Source organism: Trachypithecus francoisi, unplaced genomic scaffold, assembly GCF_009764315.1.
Source record: "Trachypithecus francoisi isolate TF-2019V2 unplaced genomic scaffold, Tfra_2.0 Lachesis_group0, whole genome shotgun sequence".
Taxonomy (NCBI): domain Eukaryota; kingdom Metazoa; phylum Chordata; class Mammalia; order Primates; family Cercopithecidae; genus Trachypithecus; species Trachypithecus francoisi.
In genome coordinates, this window is record NW_022681453.1 from 103,700,501 (window position 1) to 103,726,710 (window position 26,210).

The following is a 26,210-nucleotide window of genomic DNA, read 5'->3' on the forward strand; positions in this document are numbered from 1 at the left end:
AGAGATGACCATGTGGAGGTAAAAAGATGAAATGACAAAGATGAGCTGGAAAGCCTAGGTAATGCATACCTTTTCAGTGCTTGAATCTTTTTTACATTATGTTTTCATTTTATGTGGGTCATAGATAAAACTTCCATGGTATACTTGATAACAAATTGATAAAACTGGCAAGTAAATTTATTATGAAATTGTTACACTGAGTTATTTTTATAGTCTTTCCTTCCCAGCATAGTAGTCAGCTGTATTATCACCTTTCTATAAACAAGAAGACATTCAGATAGCTTAGATTATTCCAATATGTTTTTTATAGTTTAGTAAGAAACATTATCTGATCTATGTGGTTAAAAAGGTTATTTTAAAGTACTACGACTTTCTCCACATTTAAAATTTTATTTGCCTTTTTGTTATAATGTAGAAATGCTGTGCACTTAAAAATATTTTTTTAAGATCAGCTTATTTGATACCTACCTATAGACTAAAATTGTGGTATGATGAGAACTTAATTATTATGTGTTGAACAAATAAACATTCATAAGCCTGGTGCATTCTGAGAAATCCATTTATTGACTTTTTAGAGGACGTTTTATTTATTAAAGCAAGACTCTCATGAAAGCTATGTGAACATATGAGGATCTCTCTTTGTTTCTTTCTTTTAATTAGGATATTTTAAAATCCTTTGTGTATGGACTGTACTATAAATGAGGCCAAATAGATACTAGTAGAATAAATGAAAAGTTGAACATGTTATTTTGCTTGCAACATTGGAAAGCTACCATTTTGTTATTCATTAGTCATCCCAAGTATTTTTGGAGCAGACTTTTCTGATAGCTCCTAAAGAGAGTTTGATGGTATACTCCTTTTGTATTCCCTTTGAAGAGGTATAATCAAACAATTACTTGATTACCTGATGCAGGCAGAGCACCTCCTCTACACGTAAAGCAGGGTGTATAAACCCAATTCCAGCAACGTGGCTATCTTCACGTGTATATCATCTGTGCATCCTCAGCAGGGTGATAACCCCAATAGGGGCAAAAATTGATTTTTCTGGTAGAACAAATAAAACCTTAGATAATACAATAGTGTGTGGCTCTCCAGAGTGCCACAGCATATAAACAGATATGCAGTAGTATTTGGAGCATCAAAACTTCATGGGTTGGGCACAATTTGGAAAAAAAATGCCTACAGAGGTTTCTGCAGGGTAAGTGAGGGAGTAGGTAGGGAGGATACATAATGAAAAAAGGATTGAGAAACACTGCATTATTCATATTGTCATTTCTGGGCCTTCTACTCAAGGGTTGCCCACTAGAGTCTGATTACCTGAAAATAGTACCTTAATGGTAATCGTTTCAGTTTTCTAGTTTGATGTGTAAATTCTTCTTTTAGAGCAGAAGGGTAAGATTTTAGTCCCAGCCTAGGCATTCGCATTTTACTAAATGTTCTACTTTGTAAAATTAAACAAAGACTTTGTCCTCATATTGTTCCTTACATTGGCATTGAGAATACTTATTCTCTGGAAAATACTTCTCAAGTAGCTAAAAGTTAAGATATGTTTTACTAGTTTGAAAATGAAAAAAAAAATCTCAATGACGGCCAGCCTACTTCCAGCGTAATTCCTTTATCCTTCCTTCCTTTTCTCCTTCTCTTGCTAATATATGCTGCCTCCAACTAAATGAGGGCACGAGTTGCCTGAGCAAATATAACATCAAAGGCCAGGCAGCTTAAGATAAAGAGCTGATACTTTTAAATTCTAATTTTCTTTCCTACAGACACCCATCATTTTTTGAGTAAAAGACAAGGACATCTGTGCATTTTAATCAGTTGACTTCAAGGTCACATGTTTAAATTATAAAAAGGTCTAATAAAAAATATTACTATATGGATATAATGAAATTATTTTTTAGTGAAGAAAATAATCATTATACATGTCAACATTTAATATATTGAAATCTGTATGTTGAAGCATGGTTTTGTTTCCTAAAATCAGTACCTTGGGTACACGCAAGACTTGTTTCCTAATGAGTCACACATACTTTCATAACTGCTGTCTTGTTTTATCATGGAAAGATCAATTGTAAGAAGCTGATATAATTATTAGGAATTAAAGTTAGAAAACTGAATTTTTGAATTTTGCTAATTAGCAGACATTTTGCTATTTTCTGACCCTTAGCAAAAAATATTTTATAACAACCAGAATTACCTTTGCAACTTGATGAGATAGATAGATAGATAGATAGATGATATATATGTAATACCTAAGTTGTTTTTGTTTTTAAATTGTAATTAAATAAAACAGTAAATGTCTTCTTTTTTAGGGTGGCTAAAATATGCAATATTAGCAGTAAGCATTGGACTGAAGATGGTTCTTTTTAACCATGATTTTAATACTCATTTGCTTTAATTGTTTTGGTAATTATAATAAAAGAACTAGGAAATGAACCTGAGAAACTATAAAACACACACACACACACACGCACACACACACACACACACATTGACTTAGAATGCATACTTTACAAATTGAGAAATAGGTTACCAACCTGTAAAGCTTATAACTATTTTATCATTTTTTCTCTTACTTGCCAAACTTCATTATATAGCTATGTGTGCTGATCCTGCTTCCTCATACTCTACCCACCTCTCAAACCCTTGCACTTTCCCTGATGCCGTCGCACAATTCAGAAACTTTGGTTTCTAAGATCATCATTGACTTGTAGATCTCTGCACCCACTACCTGAACTCCTTTGACCTCTGGGTTCAGTTTGACTCCTCAGGTTCTCCTGGGCTTTCTTTGTTATGTTATGATTGTGCTGTCTCCTTCACAGACTCCTTCTCCTCAGTTTCTTCTGTAATGTATTAATACATCTTTCTCAGGTGTCCTCCTGGTTCTCTTTTGTTGCTTCCCTACCTCTCTCAGAAAGCTCATCTACTTTTATGCTTCGACCATTTCTTTAATGTAAATAACTCCTATATCATTATCTCAAAATCCAACCTTTTGTTCTGAATTACAAACATAAATTTTGAAGCTGCCTGAGATCTCTCCCTGGTTATCTTCCTGGCTCCTTTAAGTCACTGAATCCAAAACTGAAGTCATCCTCCCTATAAATCCTGATACCCTTTCTTCTTCTTTCTTTTTGTCCTTCTCCCTTCTCCTTTCTTTCTTCTTCTTTTCCTTCCTGCTTCCCTCTTCCTCTTCCTTCCTCTTTCCTCCTCTTTCTTCTTTCTTCTTTCTCCTCATTATTCTGATAATTAACCATTGAAATCTAGGAGTCATTTTAGTTGTTCCTTTTATCTGTGTTTGTTTTTAGCATCCAGCCCGTAGCTAAGTCACAGTATCCTTATTCTTCGTGACCCTTTCCCCGTACACACTTACACATAATTTTATATGTCTGTTGCATTTGTATAGACTTTTGCAGTTTATGAAGCATTTTTGCATGCATAGTGTCACTTTTTACAAAAAAACCTGCAAGGCCAGTGTCTTTTTTATAATTTTTATTTTGGGACAGCAAAAATTAATGGTTAAAAGTTCAGGTTTGGAGCCGCTGCCTACATTCCGATCCTGGCTGCTTAGCTTCCTAGCTGTATCATTTTCGACTTGTTACTCAATTTTTCTGTGCCTCAACTTCATCGTTTGAGATGGGATTATAATGGTGCCTATTTCACTGGGCATTTGTAAGGATTAACATATTTAATGATGTTAAGAGTTTATGTTAATGCTTTTTATTTAATAAATGTTCTATAAACGAAAAGTTACGCAGCAGGAGGTTACACATTGTAAATGCCATATTACAAATTTTAAGTAAGTCCTAAAATTTATGTCTTTTGTATCCATATTCCATGCCTCACCCACTGTATGACACATCATTTTGCCTTTTAAAAAATTCTATAGGAGAAATTCTTTATTTAACTGGAGACTGGACTAATTTATATTCAGAAAATTATTTGAAAGTATAAAACTGCAATATAATTTGTAATTAAATAAATCATTTCACAGGGTTTGCCTTCTTGATGTTTATACCCTGTGCTCCCACCATTCCTACAAAGTATTTCTTTAATGGATCTCAGGAATAACATTGAAGTATGTATGTGTGTATTCCTGGATAGTAGTCTAGAATGTCTCCTGAGTTATGAATATTTAGATATTCATGAGTCTTGACATCTGTCACTTGGAGTGTTAAAAGTTTCTCTTTACCCCCAATACCTGACACATTTAATGATTCTTTGTAAAGTTTCAAGAAGGAAAACTTTGTTAAAGTTTCTTTTTTATACATTCGTTTGCCAATTTATGAGGCACTCCAACAACTGTTGTGCCATAATTCTGGATTCTTATTTTAATCTTTTTAGGGTAATTCAAGTCTCTTGGATATTTTTTTTACTCTCTAGGTGAGCAATTGCATTTATCTATGAATAGCTTTGTTTATTTTGTTTAAAGTTGAATATATTATGTTAATTTGACATTAGGTAAACATTAAATACATAAGATATTTGTTCTGTGGTAATAGCATATTTTAAGTCTCCTTCTGCACGACCCAGGTTTCTTACTGGAAGACTGGAAATTTACAAGTTTTGGTACAATTATGTTAACTAGACTTTACTGTATATCTACATGTACAAAACGTCTCACCGTACAAAGTAAGGCACAAAACTGAAATGTCCTTGCTACATAGTCCAGATCAAAGTTCTAAACCGTAAGGAAGAAGAGGAGCAAAAGGAGACTATTTATCATTGGACTTAGCTCCCTTTGAAATAATTTTCACATAACAACCCTGTTTGTATGTCATTGGAGAAGACAAGGAGCCATAAAGGGACATCAGGAAATGGCTATTCTCTAGAAAGCAGTTTATCCAGCTAAAAAAAATTATGTTTTTGTGACTGAAGGAAAGGTAAGTCTCAGTCAGAGGAGGGGATATTTAACTTGGTTAGTAAAGAATGGACAGAATTTCTGTAGGCAAAACGGGGCATTGCAAGTCAAAGAACTAACTGGAGAGAAGGCTTAGAAGCAGGAAACTCGGGTCCTGATCAGATTACTACATGTCATCTTTGAAGCAGGGTCTGCATATTGGGCGATAAAGTACAAAGATAGCGAAGAACCTTTATTCAGCCCGGTGTGAGTAGTAGAGATGAGCATCTCCAAATGGCGTAATTTAAGTAAGGAAACGGTTAGATATGACAAAAGTTAAATGCAACACCCATTAAGTTACTAACTGTATTGCTTCACATCTGTGTTCCTTCCTTCGCTATACGATTTCTCTCATTTAGAACTTTGTCTCCTGTAGATGTACAAAGAATGAGTTAGCCATATGGAAGAGTTTATGGTTTACCTGTCTGGAGGGTGGTACTTTGTATGTTGTGGGAAAAGATTTGTGTTCAAGTGCTGTTATCTTGAAGACACTAAGATTATTTGTTTATGTATGTTCAACCTATATATGTTTGAATTCTCCCTTTTATTGCCTTCAAAGCCATTTGATAGCCCAATTCATAACTTTATAGTCACATTTTTCAAAAATCAAAATCAGCATTACCCAGAGCAAAGGAAGAGGGCTGAGGCAAGCCAAGTACAAACACTGAGAACCTTTTATTCTTATTGTGGGAAGGAGCTCACAGTGTTTCCCACCAGCTGTCATGCTGCTATGGAACTTTTTTCTCCTTTCTTTGGCACCAGTGGCCTGAGAGGAAGCAAGAGCTGATAGCAGGGAAGCAGACAAGGCTAACTAGCTGTTGGCAGGAACCTGGAGCAATAGAAGCATCATCCAAAGGCAAACCAATACAGGCTCTTTGATTAAGTTATAAGCAGGTAGTTAAGTCTCTCTACTTGGGGAGTTAGAGCTCTGACTACAGAAGAAAGGCTGTGGGAGATGGAAACCTAGAAAAGTAGCAGCCGGCTGTGCCTCGAACAAGCCTTGGATTCTTACAAAAACACTCCACTAGCCTGGAATGATACCAGTGTTCAGTTAAACCGACGTCAGTTATCAAATTCTGAGTATTTAAGGAAACATGTTCTTACTAATCTTTTTTATTTTTCCCCCCCATAGCTATGTGCTTCCCTTTTAAATGTCTGTGCTTAGCTCTAAAAGAGTAATTGACTAGGGAAGTTTGTTAACCTCTGTCACGATGTGTATTTGCTGTGACCACAGGAACTCACTCTGACTTAGCAGTAGCATATCCTAATTGTAGGCAAACAAAGTAGCACAGTCTGTCTTCACTACTAAACTTTTGAGTCTAAACCTAAAGTTACAATAGCCACAAAGCCACATGTGTAGAATCAATTTCATAGTTGGCTAATTTATTCCTTGCTTTCATATCCAGTTTTTCTGCCTTATTTTCTACTACTTAAAATGGTGTGGAATCCTTCAGTTGGTGCCCTATTCACATATAGAACATTTATACATTTTTACAAGGTTCTCCATTAGCAAATTATTTTCGGAGTCATTTTTAACTTACTTGCAAAAAATCTGGATTCAGTTTGAATTTTGTAAAATAACATTTTTCCCCACCGTTTCCGTTGTGTGGCTAATTTTCTCCCAAAAGAGCATTTTGAGTCTTCTGTTTCATGCAGTATCAAAATGGCTTCAGAATGAATGGTGAAAGTCCATTACTGTTGCTATGAAAATGTGTATTAAGAAAATAATATCTAGTTCTTACAGCATTGTTTGCAAAAGTATAACACTCATTCTTGATTTAGTCTCATTTTCTTTGTTCATTGTCTTATCCTTGGCTTTGTTACATTTTTATTATTTATTTTAAATTTTAAAATGTGCCAAAAATGGCATATAGGTCAAGGTATCAATAGCAACATGAACATTTGAAATTGTATCTGCTATTAGTGTGGCATTCAGAAAAGGAAACCTAACCTCTGATAGACAACTGAAGTGCTTTATCTGTCCTCTTCTGATTTAAATATTTCTCTCCCTGATGGTATAGATATAGATATGTTCCTCTGTATCCACCCCCTTTCTACCCCGTTGCACTTTCTGTCTGTTTTTGTTGTTGTTGTTGTTGTTGTTGTTGTTGTTTTCCTTATGGCTCACATAAAAACCAATTTTGCGTCTGTAAAGAAACATTTGTTAGACACTTTTTTATCTGTCTCTATACTTCAAACTGGGTATTCAAAAGAAAAAAAAAAGACATTTTCCATGAGGAATACATAGTCTACTAATGGAAGCAGACATTATTTACTTTATTTTTTTCTTTTCAACATTTATTTAATAAATCTTTGAGTGTGTACTGAGTGCTTGCTGTAGTAGAAATCACAGATGAAAATATAGGCTATCTGTCCCCAGTCTAATAGAAAGATAGGCAAAAACAATGCAAGCACACACATACAAAACACAGCATAACACTATTTAAATACTTTCATTAGTAAAGAAAAAAATATATACCCAAGTTCAAGTGGAAGCACAGGAGAACACTAAAGCCTTTTTGCAGGAGTTAAAAAAAAAAACTCTCAAGAGATTAAACAGCTGCGACATGGAATCATAACACCAACAGTAGCAGGACATGCAAGGTACAAAGAAAGCAGAGGTCAGTAATAAATATACTTCATTTGTACACTTGATAATGGAATTGGAAGTACACTCTTACACATCTTTTTATAGCTCTTTCATGACCTTCCCTAATGCGTGTACATTCATAATAGATTTCTAGTTAATGTTGTTCAAATTATGTACTTAGTTGCCAATACAATGAAAAATACACAGAGAGATGTAAGTTCCAATGCTATTTTGATACTTCCTATGGTATAACCTTAGAAAGTCACATGACTTTCCTGATGTATTATCTGAAAACAGAAATAATGTTCCCTCCCACATTGAAGGGTTTTTGTGAAGATTATTTTTTGAAGTAACTGTTAATAATTGTAGCACACAGCCCATGTATACAGGAGGCTCTCAGTAAATGACTTTGCTTTTATTGTAATATTGTGATTATTTTACATTCCATTTATTTAAAATCATATTCCATTTTCTTAATTTAAAAAACAAGTATTAAGAGATGTATAATTACCCTTCAATATAGTAATGCTAATAAGTCTTTAGCATTTCAAATAAAACTGGTTTATAAGTGTGTTTATATTCATTCTATCACATTTATGTGGAATATAGAAATCTGATTTTGCACTTATGGACATTGCTGATGAAGATCATTTTTTGTTTGTTTATTTTGACAGCTTTTTTTTTTTTTTTTTTTTTTGAGGTAGAGTCTTGCCTTGTCTCCCAGGCTGGAGTGCAGTGGCACAATCTCAGCTCACTGCAACCTCCACCTCCTGGGTTCAAGTGATTCTCCTGCCTCAGCCTCCCAAGTAGCTGGGATTACAGGTGCCTGCCACCGTGCTCAGCTAATTTTTGTATTTTTAGTAGAGACAGGATTTTGTCATGCTGGCCAGGCTGGTCTCGAGCTCCTGACCTCAGGTAATCCACCCGCCTCGGCCTCCCAAAGTGCAGGGATTATAGGTGTGAGCCACCACGCTTGACCTGTTTTGACAACCTTCTTAACATTGGACCTAAACTTTTACTTTACCTACTATCCTTTCTTTGCCTTGTTGATAAGAACGTAACCACCCAAAGCAATTGTAATCATGTAGATAACATAAGGGATTGATGAGTTTGGCCAGATCAACCAAAGTTCAAGTTGAAAATTGTTTTCCAAGTGCCCATAGCTCATTTGACTATTGCCTCAAGGTGTTACACATAATTTATCAGGAGGAGGACTGGGAGAGCAGGGGTAGAGTGAGGGTATGGACCTAGCACACTTCCCTTGTTCTAACATTCAGCACCACCTTCCTGTCCCCTTTCAGCTCTTCTGAAATTGAGGATATGGATATTTGTCACTATGACATGATTGGATGGAACAGGAGCATTTGTTTTATATCACGGTGAACCCTGAATATCTGAGACAGGTCTCAGTTCATCTAGAAAGTTTATTTTGCCGAGGTTGAAGACGTGTGCCTGTGACACAGCCTCAGGAGGGCCTGACGACCTGTGGTCAGAGCAGTTTTGTTTTATACATTTTAGGGGGACATGAGACATCAGTCAACATATGTAAGATGAACATTGGTTCAATCCAAAACAGCGGGACAACTCGAAGCAAAGGTGGGAGAACTGGAAGTGGGGAAGGGGCTTCCAGGTCCTAGGTAGATGAGAGAAAAATGCTTGCATTGAGTTTCTGACTAGCCTCTCCAAAGGAGGCAGTCAGCTATGCATTTACCTCAGTGAGCAGAGGGGTGACTTTGAATAGAATGGAGGCTGGTTTGCCCTAAGCAGTTCCCAGCTTGTCTTTTTCCTTTAGCTTAGTGGTTTGGGGGCCCCAGGGTTTATTTTCCTTTCACACCCTCCTACTACTTTCTTTAACTTTTACAGATCCTTTAAACCTTCTTTTGATCCCTCTCGTCTACTACCCCCAATCATGTTAAGGAAATGGATATTCTTATGGTTGTGTAAAATCTCTCCTATTAAATTGTAATAGGACAGGATATTCTTATGGTTGTGTAAAATCTCTCCTATTAAATTGTATGAGAACAGGATGATGCTGATGTATATTAAGCGAGTAAGCATGTTATCTGATACGCAGATACACTTAAGTAGTTCTCAAGTTGTATTCTTCTGTTACAGTTAAACATATGACCACCTTAACAAACAGGGGCTTAGAACATATTCTTTGGCTTGTATCTTTTAAAGGAGGAGTGTGCCTGAGAAAGACATGAGAGAACGTGAAGACCAAAGCATTTTGCATTAAAACAGTGAATCTGTTACCAGAAAATGGTCCCTATACAGACCCCAAGAGAGGGTTCTTGGATCTAGGCAAGAAAGAATTCAGGGAGAGTCCATAGAGTAACACGTAAGCAAGTTTATTAAGAAAGTAGAGGAATGATCGAATGGCTACTCCATAGACAGAGCAGCCCCACGGGCTGCTGGTCACCCATTTGTATGGTTATTTCTTCATGATATGCTAAACAAGGGGTGGATTATTCATGTCTCCTCGTTTTAGACCATTTAGGGTAACTTCCTGACATTGCCATGGCATTTGTAGACTGTCATGGTGTTGGTGGGAGTGTAGCAGTGAGGATGACCAGAGGTCACTCTCATTGCCATGTTGGTTTTGGTGGGGTTTAGCTGGCTTCTTTACTGCATTCTGTTTTATCAGGAAGGTCTTTATGACCTGTTTCTTGTGCCAACCTCTGTTTCATTCTGTGACTTAGAATGCCTAATCATCTGGGAATGCAGCCCAGTAGGTCTCAGCCTTATTTTACCTAGTCCCTATTCAAAATAGAGTTGCTCTGGTTCAAATACCTCTGACATATATTCTCCCTCCATTTTATAAGAGAACTCTTAAGCGTTATAGAGGGATGAAGATCCATCTTCTGTAACTTCTTCAGGCTGAATAGGGACAACGATATTTCTGCCTAACTGTTAGATCTCTTGCATTCAGGGTAGAGAGGAGCTCAGTCAGAAAGCATTGGTATGGTATGGTGACAGCCATTCATAACTCTTGAGTTCTGAAAAAAAGGTGATATCTGGAAGATTAATAAGTGTTCAGTTTAAGAGAACATTGAGTAAGCTTATCCTGCATTCCTACACGTGGAGTAAAACAGCAATGTATTCCACAAGAGTAAGGTAAAATAAGTAAAATTATCCCAAGTAAACTGAATTAGAAGGTTTTCCATGAACTGGGCAATTATTGGAACTAAGCCGTTATGGGGTTGCTAGCCAGTTCCAGTGTGCCCAGAATTAGAATATTGACTCCAGATTTTTACATTACTCAACCTTTTTATTTCTTTTGAGCAGCAGCCAGAGATCACTGGTTGGTTTACAGGATTAAGCAGTGTCAGCCTAAATTGCAGGAAAAAACTCAAAACAACTGATGAGACTAGAATCTATTAATAATAACAGGTATACTATAGTTCTTGAAACTTAATTTCTCTCTCCAGTTTCCCATTTTTACTAGAGACAAATTATGGTAAGACTGATTTGCTTTATTATATTGGTCCTGTTTATTTGTATAAAGTACAGCAAGAATAATTATTTTTGATACAGACTTTTTAATTGGCTTTGATGGAATTCTGTTGCACAAGGAATCTCACATAAGACTTTTATTTTTTAAGTTGAGCCCAGCCATGGATTTGTAACCTCAAACATCTATGAGCTGGATAAATTCCTCTACTCTTGAAGTCACAAGATAGCTTGGGGCTCCTGGGCTTATCAGAAAGTGACATTCTTGCTTATCGCTGTTCAAGAACCCTGTATGGAGACTGTGTAGACAAGGTGTGAGGCCAGTTTTCCCAAAAGGCTTTTATTGTCTTTAAAGTCAAGCTCAATTCCTTAAAGGAAATCACACCATTCCAGTCAATGCCTTGGTAAAATAACCAGCTTCTCCAGTTGTGTCCTGTTACAAAAGAAAACAGATTCTTCTTGCTCTTATGCAAATAACTGTATTGCCATAAGTTGAGAATACCTGGCCGGGCATGGTGGCTCATGCCTGTAATCCCAGCACTTTGGGAGGCCGAGGAGGGTGGATTACAAGGTCAGGAGTTCGAGACCAACCTGGCCAAGATGGGGAAACCCCATCTCTACTAAAAATACAAAAATTAGCTGGGCATAGTGGTGGGCACCTGTAATCCCAGCTACTCTGGAGGCTAAGGCAGGAAAATCGCTTGAACCAGGTAGGCGGAGGTTGCAGTGAGTGAGATCACGCCACTGCAGTCTGGCCTGGGCGACAGAGTGAGACTCCATCTCAAAAAAACAAAAAAAAGAATACTTATAAATAGTTTCCAAATTCTGGAGAAATTAGGTAGAGAGAAACAAATATGCTCCAAATTTTGTTCACAGGAGTATACTTTACTTAATTGTTAAAAGCTGCAAGTAGCTTAAAAGAAGTTACCTTGACTCTGAAAAACAAAGCAAAGGATCAGCAATGTTTTAAGCAAAATGTCAAAACAGTTTTTTTAATCTTACATTAGTTTAATCCATGCAGTTAACTCCTGTTCTGCTTGATAGTCATAAACATTTCAGCTCTCCATGAGAGTCCTTAATGTTTTTTCTCTCTTCTAAAGTTATACAAAGTAATCAGAAACCTGCATTTAAGAGCAACTATCAAAGTCCTGTAGCTGATTATGAAACCATCTGTTGAAGAGAATCAAAACAGCACAACAATTTTCTGTGAATGACAAAATGTTTTAGGGCAGCCACAGTTAAAAACATGATTGACAAAGAAATTTGGTTACCTTTGTGGCATATGATGATTTTACATAACAATTACAGTAACATACAGTAAGTCCTATCAGAATTAGAGGAATGTTACATAATTTTGGAACACATACCAATAACATATTTACACAAACACAGTCCAAAGAAAGCCAAACACTATTTCACATTTGACAGTGCTTCCTGTATGATTTTTGTACCAATAAGCCAAATTTCACCTTTATATTAGTGTACTATTAATGTTAAAACCAATTCTTAATAAAACTCATTGACATATCCACCCAATTTTAATGTTTGACCATAAGGTAAGATACTCATAAACCTTTTTTAACCCTTTCAATTTTTATAATCTTTACAATTTTTTGTTAAAGGGTTATTTAGTGCTCTAAGAAAAACCTGTTTTGAGCCAAATTTCGGTTGCAAGGCAGATTACTCCAAAGTTGGTTCCTGGAGGGGAAGAGAATTAAAAAATGGCAAATGTCACACCGATATCAAACCAGAAAGAACCCATTTCCTCGGCCGGGCGCGGTGGCTCAAGCCTGTGATCCCAGCACTTTGGGAGGCCGAGACGGGCGGATCACGAGGTCAGGAGATCGAGACCATCCTGGCTAATATGGTGAAACCCCGTCTCTACTAAAAAATACAAAAAACTAGCCGGGCGACGAGGCGGGCGCCTGTAGTCCCAGCTACTCAGGAGGCTGAGACAGGAGAATGGCGTGAACCCGGGAGGCGGAGCTTGCAGTGAGCTGAGAGCTGGCCACTGCACTCCAGCCTGGGCAGCAGAGCAAGACTCCGTCTCAAAAAAAAAAAAAGAACCCATTTCCTAAGCCAAGAATTGAACCCTGAACCTGGGCAGGCATTGTGATAGTGGAGACCAAGAGAAAGTACTGCCATGTGGTTAAAAGGTCAAGCTCCCAAGGATATAGAAGAAGAGAAGAGGAGAAATTCATCCAGTTTTGTTTCAGGGAACTGCAGCGAAGTTTGTAACTGACCAGTTTTCTGGGCCATCTTCAACAGCAGGCTTATGGGGTACTAGGCCAGCATTGTATCCTAAGATACCCCTCTTTATGACTGAACAACACAGAAAGACACAAAAAGCACGCCAGATTCACTACGGCTTAAGATTAGCCTCTCATATCCTTTTTTCCATTAATCAGAACTTTACAAAGGAGATAAATAGTGATGTTTGAATAGTAAGAAATTCTTATCATTTTGCTGGCATGCCAGGCTTCTGGGTTCCTTTTCCCTGAGTGGCCCCAGTGACCCGGCTGACTGCACCAAAGCCCTGGCGGCCAAGCTGCAACAAAGAGGAAGATCATCAAGTTTTCTCTTTGAGGGACGATAAAACTCCTCATGTCCCATGATCCGGTACTTGTGTAATTCTGTCACCCACTACTGTCAGCAAAGACTGCAAGGCAGATTACTCCAAAGAGCATAGCAATTAACATCCCATAGTGCTGAACCCGTTCTTATCTGAGAATGACTTTACTAAGAGGGTCCACTAACCCCTAAATCTTATAAAGGACTCTAACCTTCCTAAGTTGGGCCTCGAACCCAAGTTCAGTCAAGTGCCCTTACATTTTATTGAGAGGAGCCTTTAAACCTGTCTCAGGAGAGACTCTGACTCCCTTAAATTGGGCCTCTAATCCAACCCCACTCTTCACTCAGGTATGTGTACCCCACTTACCCAAAGTTGGCCAGTTGATACACGCAGGTGATTTTCCTTTGGCTTGGGAATCTCTTTCGTTTGATCTTTTCCATGGACCACCAGAAAGATGTTACTGGACCCCACCACTTACCCAAAGTTAGTCTTTGGGTCAGGAGTTTCCTTAGTATTGTGCCTGCTATGGTGGCCAGAAAGATGTTACTGGAAAGGGGTCCTGATGCAGACCCCAAGAGAGGGTTTTTGGATCTCAGGCAAGAAGGAATTCAGGGAGAGTCCATAGAGTAAAGTGAAAGCAAGTTTATTGAGAAAGTAGAGGAATGAATGAATGGCTACTCCATAGGCAGAGCAGCCCCAAGGGCTGCTGGTTGTTCACTGTTATGGTTATTTTCTTGATTACATGCTGCACAAGGGGTGGATTATTCATGCCTCCCGCTTTTAGACCATAGAGGGTAACTTCCTGACGTTGCCATGGCATTTGTGAACTGTCATGGCACTGATGGGAGTGTAGCAGTGAGAAAGACCAGAGGTCACTCTCATTACCCTGTTGGTTTTGGTGGGTTTTAGCCGGCTTCTTTACTGCAATCTGTTTTATCAGCAAGGTCTTTATGGCCTGTGTCTTGTGCCGACCTCTGTTTCATTCTGTGACTTAGAATGCCTGACCCTCTGGGAATGCAGCCCACTAGGTCTCATCCTTATTTTACCCAGCCCCTCTTCAAGATGGAGTTGCTCTGGTTCAGACACCCCTGACAAACCTGGTACAGTTAAGGGGAATGGGAGTTAGGTGTTTGATTTTGTTTTTAATATTCTCAGCAGTACTGTTGCCTATAAGTGTGGATAGGTGTGTGTATTTAAAGTGAGTGTGTGTGAGTTTGTGTGTGTGTGTATGTGCGTGTACAGTGGTTTCTTCTTTTCCACTGGGGTATGTTCTTCAGTGGATGCCTGAAACTTCATGTTGTAGAACCCTATATACACTGTTTTTTTCCTTTACATATATAACTATAATAAAGTTTAATTTATAAATTATGTGGAGTAAGAGATTAACAACAATAATAAATATCTATAATAAATATTATATATAATATATAATAAATATATAATATCTATAATAAATATTATATATAATATATAATAAATATATAAATATCTATAATAAATAAAGATAGATATAAATATAGATATTTATCATAGAACTATTATAACAGTATGTCAGCATCACTACTTGTGCTTTGGGGCCATTCAGAATAACATTAAGGTGACTTGGACACAAGCACAGCAATACCATGGCAGTCTGTATGATAACTGAGATGGCTATTAAGTGACCAATGAGCAGGTAGTGGATAGTGCAGAGATGCTGGGCAAAGTGATGATTCACATCTGGAGTGGGATGCAGGAGGACATCACAAGATTTCATCATGCTACACAGAAGGGCATGCATTAAAACCTATGAATTGAATCTGGCATTTTCCATTCAATATTTTCAGGCCACAGTTGACCATGGGTAACTGAAACAATGGAAAGCGAAACCATGGATAAGAATGGACTGGTGCTGTACAACTGGCATGCGCACACACACACACACACACACACACACGCTTGATATTAACAAAGAATTACATACCATTCACAGTCTGGAGGCAAAAGGGAGGCTGTGACAGACTGTAGTGATAAATCCTGTTCTCTTGAGCAGTGAGTTCTGTTTTGTTGGCCATATCTAGCATGTCATCCTTTCTCTCATCTTCTGGATCTGATCACTATATTTTGCTTCTGTGCCTCCAGAGAAATTACGTTGGACATTTAACAATTATAGAGGAAAATATCAAACCTTAACAAATATTTAAGGAGACTCTGTTGCAGGTACAGTGCACTGGAGCTTGCTGTGGAGAATGAAAGAGAAACATTAGATGTGGCCCCTTCCCACAACCATACTGATTAGTATCAAAGGGAGCAGGGGCGGTGACTGCAAGTTTATTTTTTTTTTAAAAAAGAAAAATCACAGGCCTTGGTTTAAAAAATTGCTTTGTGCTGTGCCTCACACTTTGGTGAGTTAAGTACCCACTGCAATACCAGAGAAAAGCCAAAGAATGTCATTTTAATATAGATATTTTCTTTTAAAAGTTAGTCTTTAGTACAGTAAAGAGGAGTAGGAGCTAACCTTTTTATATTCTCATTAGGACTATACATTATTTTTATATACATGTAAACTTGGAAACAATAACAAATTATGTAGCATCCACAGCATGGAGGCTTTGATAGACTTTAATTAATTCCTAGGTAAAATTAGTATGCATTACAGTTTAGAGAAACAAAATACACAAACCTGCTAATCAAAATGTTCAGCCAACAGAGCTGGGGCTTTTTCATTAGTTATATTGCCTTGAATTTCATCACTGTACCAGCTGGCTTCTTGTCAATTTATAGTTTGGACCTTTACATCAAACAGCAAAAAAATTAATTACAGGAGAAGGAGTCCCAATAGGAATTTTGCACTTAGAGGTTTTTCACAGTTAACTGGATATGAATGGGGCTGTGTAAAGAAGAAATGAAACTAGAGAGAAGGAACTTGGTAGACTGTTTTAGAACCATTAACTATAGCAGTATTAGTCCCCTGCTTCCCTGATTTTGTTTTGAGGTTTAACCGAAGTTTTCAGACTTCTCATTTCTAGAAGCACCCAGTTCTGTTACTATATTGAGTGCAATGAATCATGTCATGAATTCTGAATTCTCTTAGAAAAGGTCCCAAGTGATGGCTCAAAAAATTATTATCCTCCCTTCATTTTGAATTGAGGAACATTCTATGTATTACACTACTGATCATAATCATAATTTAATGAGCAGAACGATCATGCTTTGATGGTTAGTGCCAGATTACTTGTAATGCGTATTTTGGACTCGAACTATTGTTCTTAAGTGTCACAGTCATTGCCTCTGTGTGCTACAGTTAGTTTAAATGTGACTTTTCTAAGCCTCTTATCTGTTGAATAAACCAGCCAAAGGTTTTAAAAATGCTTCCTTTAATTTAGCTTTCTACTTTTCTTTTTTATTTTGCTTAAAAGCCCTTACTTGTGACCCATTCTTCTAGTTGCTGACATTCTAATATAGTGAATGGTTCTTTCACAAATGCATTTAATCTTTGGATGCCTGGAGAATCCAAAGAACACATTTCTCTCCTCTGAAAAATGCATGTGAACATACATACAACATTTTGCATAAAATGTTAGAAAATCAGTAGAAATGCATGAAACCCAAGTTGTGGACACCTGTTGCATTCATTGAGGAACATGTAAAAATATTATGTGCATATGTATACCTATCATATTCATATATAGTTTAGGAATATATAGCTTAAATTCAAATGCAGATTCAGATCATATTGTTTGCATTCTGTCAGGTTATCTATACTAAACTACATCAATTACATTATTTGCCATCAACTGAATAAATTTAGATTTCTGATCCATTTTTATACACAGTAGCCCTTATTTATAGGCTCATTTGGGTCACCATATTTCACTGTACTGTCTCAATTACTGCCATGTATCCTAAGTAATTTGTAGACCATAGCTGAGAAGAACATTCTTAACTTGTTTTAATGATAGTATTTTTCTTCATTAGGTTTGTGAGCTGTGAGCTAGTGTAGGATACTAGCAGGCATTTTCCAGTTTTCTCTCTCCAGACTTAAGAATGGTTCACTATTATCCCAAGGTCACTTTGAAAGTCTTTCTGTGATTTGCTTCCATTTATTGTATGCTTGTGTTTATGGTTTTGAACCAAATATGAAATTTAATGTTGCGTTTGTGTGCATTAAACTTAATTTGCCCCTTGTCAGCTCGTTTATAACAGAGAAAACATTCAGAGCCACCTGCAGAATGTTTTGTCTACAATCACTGATACAATTTTTCTGTCTCTCTTTGTTGTATGTAACTTTCTATATTTTTCAGTTTAAAAAGAGGCCTCTCTGAAGGAACATTTTCAGAAAACCTAAATGTCTAATAGAAATTAATAAATGATTTTCTAATAAAATAGAATCAACCCTATTTTGAATTTTTTTAATTAAAGCTCTATTTTCTAACTTAGAAATTTAATTTCATATTACACATTATATGAATATGCTTCTTGAGATTCTCTTTAAAGTAGTGAATTTATGCTTGAAAAAGATAAATGAAGTAAAAGTTAAAATATAAACAATGTCTTAAATTGAGTTACATTACCAAATATTTTGTGTGCTTTTTTTCTTGTTCTCAGATTTTTCCAAGTACTTAAATTAACCTCATGTAATTAAATTACTCCATTTAAAAATTAGTTACTTTTGGCCAGGCGCTGTGGCTCAGGCCTGTAATCCCAGCACTTTGGGAGGATGAGGTGGGCGGATCACGAGGTCAGGAGATCAAGACCATCCTGGCCAACACAGTGAAACCCCATCTCTACTAAAAATACAAAATAAAAATTAGCCGGGCGTGGTGGCGGCGCCTGTACCCCAGCTCCTGGGGAGGCTGAGGCAGGAGAATGGCGGGAACCCGGGGGGCGGAGCTTGCAGTGAGCTGAGATCCGGCCACTGCGCTCCAGCCTGGGCGACAGAGCGAGACTCCGTCTCAAAAAAAAAAAAAAAAAAAAGTTACTTTTTAAAAATAATTTCAGCTTTTATTGTAACTGCAGGGGGTACATGTGCAGGTTTGTTATGTGGATGTATCACATGACACTGAGGTTTGGGATATGAATGTCCATCACCCCGGAAGTGAACATAGTACCCAATAAGTAGTTTGTCAGCACTCCCTGCTTTCACTCTCCTTCCTCTAGTAGTCCCCAGATGAATGGTTTTCTTAATGCTTACTAATTTTTCAATACCATTATATGGTATTGCATGAATATTCTAAATTGATATATCTTAGAGGGCACTAAAATGAAACATTAAATATAAATGATGAAAAATACTTTTAAAGTAGAATCCTAAACATATACATTATGGAATATAATTTGTGTGTTGAAAATTATTTTCAGGAGCAATCTGCTAATTTGTGCCTGTATCTTCGAATCATGAGTAGTGTTCAAAACTTAGGAAATGTTTGATCCTAGAATATCTGCTGTTTGCCTTTGAGCAGATATTATATTTATTCAGTTTCTGTTAGGGAAATATCAGACAGGTGTACAAAGATACATTTAAAAGACTGGTGATTTTTTATAATACGGAAATATTACAAAAGTCAAAATTACTAACTTAAGGTGATTAGTTAAATAAAATTGCATTACATGGTCCACAATGGAATACTATCATGGAGATGCTTACTTATTGATATGGAAAATGCTCATTTTAAATTTCAAAATAATATATCTTTGTCCAAAAACAAGTTGTCGGTAGATGGTAGATAGGTATGAATGTATGTATAGTTATCACTATAGATATAGATATAAATATACAGATGTGGATATAGACAAAAATAAATACAATGTTTACCAAGAGAAAAACAGATTATTTTGTAACATCTGTGTGTGTAATTGTGATTTTTAATAATATTTCTATGTGTTGATTACTTAATAAATTAATAAATAAAAGAAAAACAAAACATTATAATAGAAGTCAATATTTATTGAGCATATACCGTGTATCTTATATGCTTCTAAATAATTTACATGCCTTACCTATTTAATTGTAATTTTGCTACTCTTCAGTCCTTATTATCTTAGTCTGTTCATCCTACTGTAACAAACCACCATAGACTAGGTGGCTTATACAACAAAAACTATTTCTCCTAGTCTGGAGGCTGGGAAGTCCTAGATCGCAGCACTGGCAGATTTGATGTCTGCTGATGCCCTACCTCCTGGTTCACAGATGGCTGTCTTCTCACTGTATCCTCCACAGCAGAAGAAACAAGGGAGCTCTCTGGGGCCTCTTTTATAACAACATCAATCCTGTTCATGAGGCCTCAACCCTCCTGACCTAGTCACCTCCCAAAGCCCCATCAACTAAATGCCATCACATTAGGAGTTAGTATTTCAACATATGAATTTGGGCGGGGGGGAGGGGGCAAATTGCAGCCCATCACCATTATTTATGCTGTAGATTATAAGCATGTGAATGTTTCACACTGGAATGTTAGAAATAAATAATAATGTGATTTCACATTTTTATGGAGTCCATGGACCCTCTGAGGCTGTATCATGGTGTGTGTGTGTGTGTGTGTATGTGTTTTTTCCTGGGGAGCAGTTACTTAGCTTTTAATCAGATTGTGGGATGAGTTAATACCCTCCTCTGATAGTTTTAGTCAAACTCACCATTCGTTTCTTTACTATTGAAAACTCCACTACCAAGGCAAGATACTAAGAGCAAGTGAAACTATACAGTGAAAATGAATTTGTTGTTTTCACCTCATTAATCTGCCCAAGGCAGTTGGTAAAGATAGCAAGCAGCAACAGCGTGACCTCAGGCCACATTTTCAAGCAGGCTAGGAAGAAACGGGAGTTGGGGAGGTCAGCAGGTGCCAGGAGTGTTCTAGCTTCCATGAGGGTGGATATGGGATTCCTAACATAGTTATCTGATTTACCCTATCAGTCTGGGTATCTTGTAACAACGTTATTTTTATTTTCAATTCTGTCATTTAAGATCTAAAACAGTAGGTGATTCAAAGCACATTAATAGTTGACTTTGGGATATGTGTTTGTATTATTAAAATATGAATAAATGCATCTGTGCAGAACTTCAGCAGTTTAAAGAAAGGAATAAGGCCATTCCATGAAAACCTATATGAAGAAGAGCCAAATAGCTAGCTACTCTTTGGATTCATCCTTGTTACCTGTATGGGCAGCTGATTCTCTCCTCAGAATGATGATTTTATAGATGAGGAAACTGAGCAGGAAACTGAGCACTGGAGAGATTAAATTGCCTATATTCACATCACTCATAAGTGGCATAGCTGTGATTTAAACCCAAGTCTTGCTGATGTGGGAATCTGCATTCATGGGCATCGTGTTGTATAACTGACTACTTTCAGAAGATTATGGAAAAGTTGATAAGATATAGATTCCAGCCTAGTAATCACTCCAGAATTAATGTATCCATATCATTGGCGGTAGGGGGTGAACATTTTTAACAGCCTTCCTTGGTGATTCTGGAATGTAATATAGATTGAAAAGCATAGCTTTACACCAGCTTATTTCTGCCTCAGAGGGGAGATCATGTAGCAAGTTCTTATTTATGATTTTATTTTTTGGTAGCATTTAATGCTACTGACCACCCTCCTTGGGACTCTTCTTAGCCTTCTGTGTTTTCTTCTAATGTCCCCTTTACCCTGCTAACCGTTGCTCTCAGTCTTCCCGAACACGGCTTCTCTCTGCCTTCAGTTCCTTGGTGTGCTGGCCTGGCCTTTTTCCTCTGGTGACCCTCATTATCTTTGCTTATTGAGGCTTTATAAATTACTCTCTCTCCCCACCTACAATTCTCTCTCGAGTTTCAGTACCTTATTTTTATCATTCTTCTAAATCTACAGATGCTGATGTATCCTTCACGTCTTAAATTTAGCAGGCCTAAAATTGAACTCATTATCTTCTTACCCCAAACTTTCTGTCACCGTTTTCCTCTAATGTAGCTAACGCTGTCACTACTCAGCCCCCTGAACTCAAAACTTCAAAACTGCATTCCGACTTTCCTTTTCCTCACCGTCTCTATTCAGTCAGTCAGTCATCAAATCTTGTTATTTCCATCTCAGAAATGCCATTTGAATCGATCATTCTTTTCTCTATTTCCACAGAATTTCATCATCTGTTTTACACTGGATTCCATACTGGTTTTCCGACCTTTCAACTTTCCCTGGTATCCAGTCTTTTTTCCACATGGTACCAGAAATATTTTAATAAGAAACACATTTGAAATTCTCATGTCCCTACTTTAAAATAGCCTTTGATTCCCTAATGCCTGCAATGTAAAGTACGAAATGTATACAGTTCATCCTAATGGTCCTGCTTTATCTCCTTACCACAAGTCTTATTTTGTGGCTAAACTAAACTTTTCACTACATCTCACTTTCTCACTCTGATACATTTGTGCATGTCATTCCACTAATTTGGAATCTCTGTCCAGGTATGAGAAGTTGGTCATTCTTGGCCCTGGATTTCCATAGAATTTACTTGGGCACAACATGCTATAGTAGTAATTAAGAGTCAGGGGCTGAAACCGGACTGTCTGGTTCACAAGGCCCAACTCCTTAATTACTGTGTAACATCTTTGTGCCTCCGTTTCCTTATCTGTAAAATTGAAATAATAATATTACCTACCTTAGACAATTGTCGAAGATAGGGTTAATTCATGTGCAGTGCTTACAATGGTGCCTGGCACATATTAAACAGAAATTAAGCATGTGCTGCAGCTTCTACTATAATCCTGAAGACAATGGTGTAACAGTCTCCATGAAAACGGGCTAAAGGAATTGCTTATTGTGCTGCTGCTTCTACTGTCATCATGATGACAATGATGTACCAGTCTCCATGGAAGAGGGCTAGAGGAATTGCTTATTAATACTGGGATCAACCCAGAGATCCATGGCTGTCCCCCCAAAAAAGTATTTTGCCTATAGGAAGCCTGGATCCAGTTTGTAGGCTAACATACTATCGCTACCTCATGGCATTTCTAGTCTCTCGTAAATCACCGACTAGTTAAAATCCCACTAGTCGTTGGATTGGCATGTGGACATATACTTGTTCCCAGACTGGAAGTCCCTTCATTATCAGTAAAGATTGCTCCAGTCGCAATTCCGGAGGTACATTCTTTTGCTAGTTTCATGGTTGAAGGAGTAAGCTGTGCCATGGGTATACCTTGGGCTGGTGTGAATCAGACTTTAGACCTAGGCAGGACCTTTAAATATAGCAGAGGGACATTCCTCATGTCAATTTAAAGCATCCAGAAGTAAATATAGCCTCATAAAGTCGGCTCTCTGCTATGACATGCTGTGGACAACATCATAAGAAATATCATTGAGACTGAAATTGGAATTAAGCAAAATGTTTGTAGACCCTTTAATTTTTTAAGAAACTGCTATACACCTATTTATTTGGATGATATTTTTGTTTGGATGAATGTGGTCCTGAAAAGTTAAATGTAAGTTGCAGAATTTCTTAGCAAACTTCACTATTTAAAGCACCTCTGCAGTAAATTACTTTGAATTACATCCTAGCTTATTAGTTTTTATTTATTATAATATTAATATGCAGTTTATTTGAAGTAGGACACGTTTGTATTGGCTATGATACTTTCTGACTCATTGGAGAAATTTATAGCATTAATTAGAAATTTGCAGCATTAATTAGAAATTTGTAGCACTAATTAGAAAATCACAGCAATAATTAATTGTAGCACATGAAAGAAAATTTTGGAAAGTAGCATTTAATTTTTAGGGAAAGAAAAGAAGGCTTAAAGTAGAAATGGAACTTGAGGGTAGCCATAAGAACCAATTGATTAGATGACTAATATCTAAAATTGCTTCTCAGAATGGAAACTACATATTTGTTACTGTTTTATTTTATTTTTTAAGTTTATTGGGTTTCTGGTTCTGATCATTATAGTGAGAGATAATATTATATAGATCCCCAGCCAGGGGTCTCAGCTATACACACACAAGAATAAGCGTAAGCATGCGGGCACACTTGAAATGAAAGGTACATATCTAGTAGTAACAAATAGATCTGAAAAAGAAATATGGAAAATTAATAATAAAAGTAATGGCTTGAGTTTCCTTAGCAGCTGAAGTTTACAAGGTATTTGCCTAATGTGATGTGGTAGGAAAAACTGGATTTTAATGAGAGGAACTCAATTTTAATGGTTGCTTTCCCACTGTGTGAAGTTGGGCGAGTCTTTTAACTGGCCAGAGCTTTGGATTTCTCATCTGTGAAATGAATATAATAGAGAGTTCCTCTGAGGATCAAAAAATAACCTACATACAAAGCCTTTGGCAATTGTCAAACGTTGTACAGATTTCAGAGATTATAGAAATAGAGATTTCAGAAATTACTCTGAGAGCTCAGAGTTTATTTCAGAAATGAAATAAGTATGGCATCAATAATTGTCTTCAGTCTGTGCTTGAGGAAACCAAGATGTGCCACAAGTAATGAGCAGCCAAACTGAAGCTGGACCCCAGGCTTCTGAGTCCAAATGTGGTGCTGTCTGTGCTAGACCATGCTATTTTTGAGCTACACCTGTACATCATTCGCAGGACACAGGTCTAGTAAATGATAGCCTAAACTGAATTTTAAAAACATTAAAAACATGTAATTATTGATTTATTAGTAGTAAGAAATTCTAATATTACAAGGTGACATTTGCGTTTGTGTTTTAATGCAGGTAATGAATTTGGGCATCCTGAATGGTTAGACTTCCCAAGAAAAGGAAATAATGAGAGTTACCATTATGCCAGACGGCAGTTTCATTTAACTGATGATGACCTTCTTCGCTACAAGTTCCTAAATAATTTTGACAGGGATATGAATAGATTGGAAGAAAGATGTGGTTGGCTTTCAGCTCCACAGGTAAGCTCTTGACTCTGAATGCTGTGTTTTAGTCACCAATGATGAACATGCTTAGAATGGTAACCGATTTAAATCCATATGCAGGTCTTTTAAACAGCATTTGATGATTCAGTGTGTAGTGTCCTGTAACATACTTCAGGTTGTCAAAACATGCCACTGAAGTCTCTCCAATTGATCATGAAAATCTTAAACATAATGGCCTGCTTAGTTTCCTGGTTTGTTTGTTGTTACTATTTAAATTTAGTAATTTGTATTTTTATTGGTTAAAATAAACAATAAAAGTTCTGCAGGGAACCCATTTTGGAAATTGCTGTGGAAACATCTTAATTGTTTTGACCACTTTTTTATGTAAATAATTATGCTGTCATAAACTACTTTGACAACATGTAGATTTCTTTATTCCTTTTTTTTTCTCTTCTTTACTGGTCTCTAACTTGTAATTTCAATAGATGCCATTATACCTGCATGCTGTTTTGTATTTTTCATGAGACTGTCTGTCCTCTTGAATTAACGTCTCAGTTTTCAACAAATTTTAGAAAATGTAATTAACAAGTGAAAATTTTATACAGGCTTCTTTTTTTCCTGGCAAAAATTAACATATAATACGTCTTTGTTATAATCCATTTACTTTATACTGGGGCTATTTGAAATTACCGTTGATGTGTTTTTACTTTGGTGTCTATGATTATTATTTTTTTAATGGCTGAGCAAAGGTATTTATATATTCAGTAAGATTTGCTCCATGACATGAATGCCCTAATCACGTTTCTTAGTAATGCTGTTTCCAGAAGAGAGATCAAAATGATGCTCCTTTTCTTTTTTATTTATTTATTTATTTATTTATTTTTATTATACTCCAAGTTCTAGGGTACATGTGCATAACGTGCAGGTTTGTTACATATGTATACTTGTGCCATGTTGGTGTCCTGCACCCATCAACTCATCAGCACCCATCAATTCATCATTTATATCATGTATAACTCCCCAGTGCAATCCCTCCCCCCTCCCCCCTCCCCATGATAGGCCCCAGTGTGTGATGTCCCCCTTCCCGAGTCCAAGTGATCTCATTGTTCAGTTCCCACCTATGAGTGAGAACATGCGGTGTTTGGTTTTCTGTTCTTGTGATAGTTTGCTAAAAATGATGGTTTCCAGCTGCATCCATGTCCCTACAAAGGATGCAAACTCATCCTTTTTGATGGCTGCATAGTATTCCATGGTGTATATGTGCCACATTTTCTTAATCCAGTCTGTCACAGATGGACATTTGGGTTGATTCCAAGTCTTTGCTATTGTGAATAGTGCCGCAATAAACATACGTGTGCATGTGTCTTTGTAGTAGAATAATTTATAATCCTTTGGGTATATACCCAGTAGTGGGATGGCTGGGTCATATGGTACATCTAGTTCTAGATCCTTGAGGAATTGCCATACTGTTTTCCATAATGGTTGAACTAGTTTACAATCCCACCAACAGTGTAAAAGTGTTCCTATATCTCCACATCCTCTCCAACACCTGTTGTTTCCTGATTTTTTGATGATTGCCATTCTAACTGGTGTGAGATGGTATCTCATTGTGGTTTTGATTTGCATTTCTCTGATGGCGAGTGATGATGAGCATTTTCTCATGTGTCTGTTGGCTGTATGAATGTCTTCTTTTGAGAAATGTCTGTTCATATCCTTTGCCCACTTTTTGATGGGGTTGTTTGTTTTTTTCTTGTATATTTGTTTGAGTTCTTTGTAGATTCTGGATATTAGCCCTTGTCAGATGAGTAGATTGCAAAAATTTTCTCCCATTCTGTAGGTTGCCTGTTCACTCTGATGGTAGTTTCTTTTGCTGTGCAGAAGCT

At 37.0% G+C, this 26,210-nt stretch overlaps 1 protein-coding gene across 4 annotated transcripts in view; it reads left to right on the plus strand.

Annotated features, from left to right (window-relative positions):
- Positions 1 to 26,210, plus strand: part of GBE1 (1,4-alpha-glucan branching enzyme 1) — a 273,155-nt gene that overhangs the window by 202,203 nt on the left and 44,742 nt on the right. For all 4 annotated transcript variants that reach the window (XR_004437152.1, XR_004437151.1, XM_033211601.1 and 1 more), the window contains exon 13: positions 24,179 to 24,363. Coding sequence is in view for 2 of the 4 variants with exons in the window: in XM_033211601.1 (XP_033067492.1) it covers positions 24,179 to 24,363 (185 nt within the window). In the remaining 2 variants the exon portion in view is untranslated. The remainder of the gene's footprint in view (positions 1 to 24,178; positions 24,364 to 26,210) is intronic.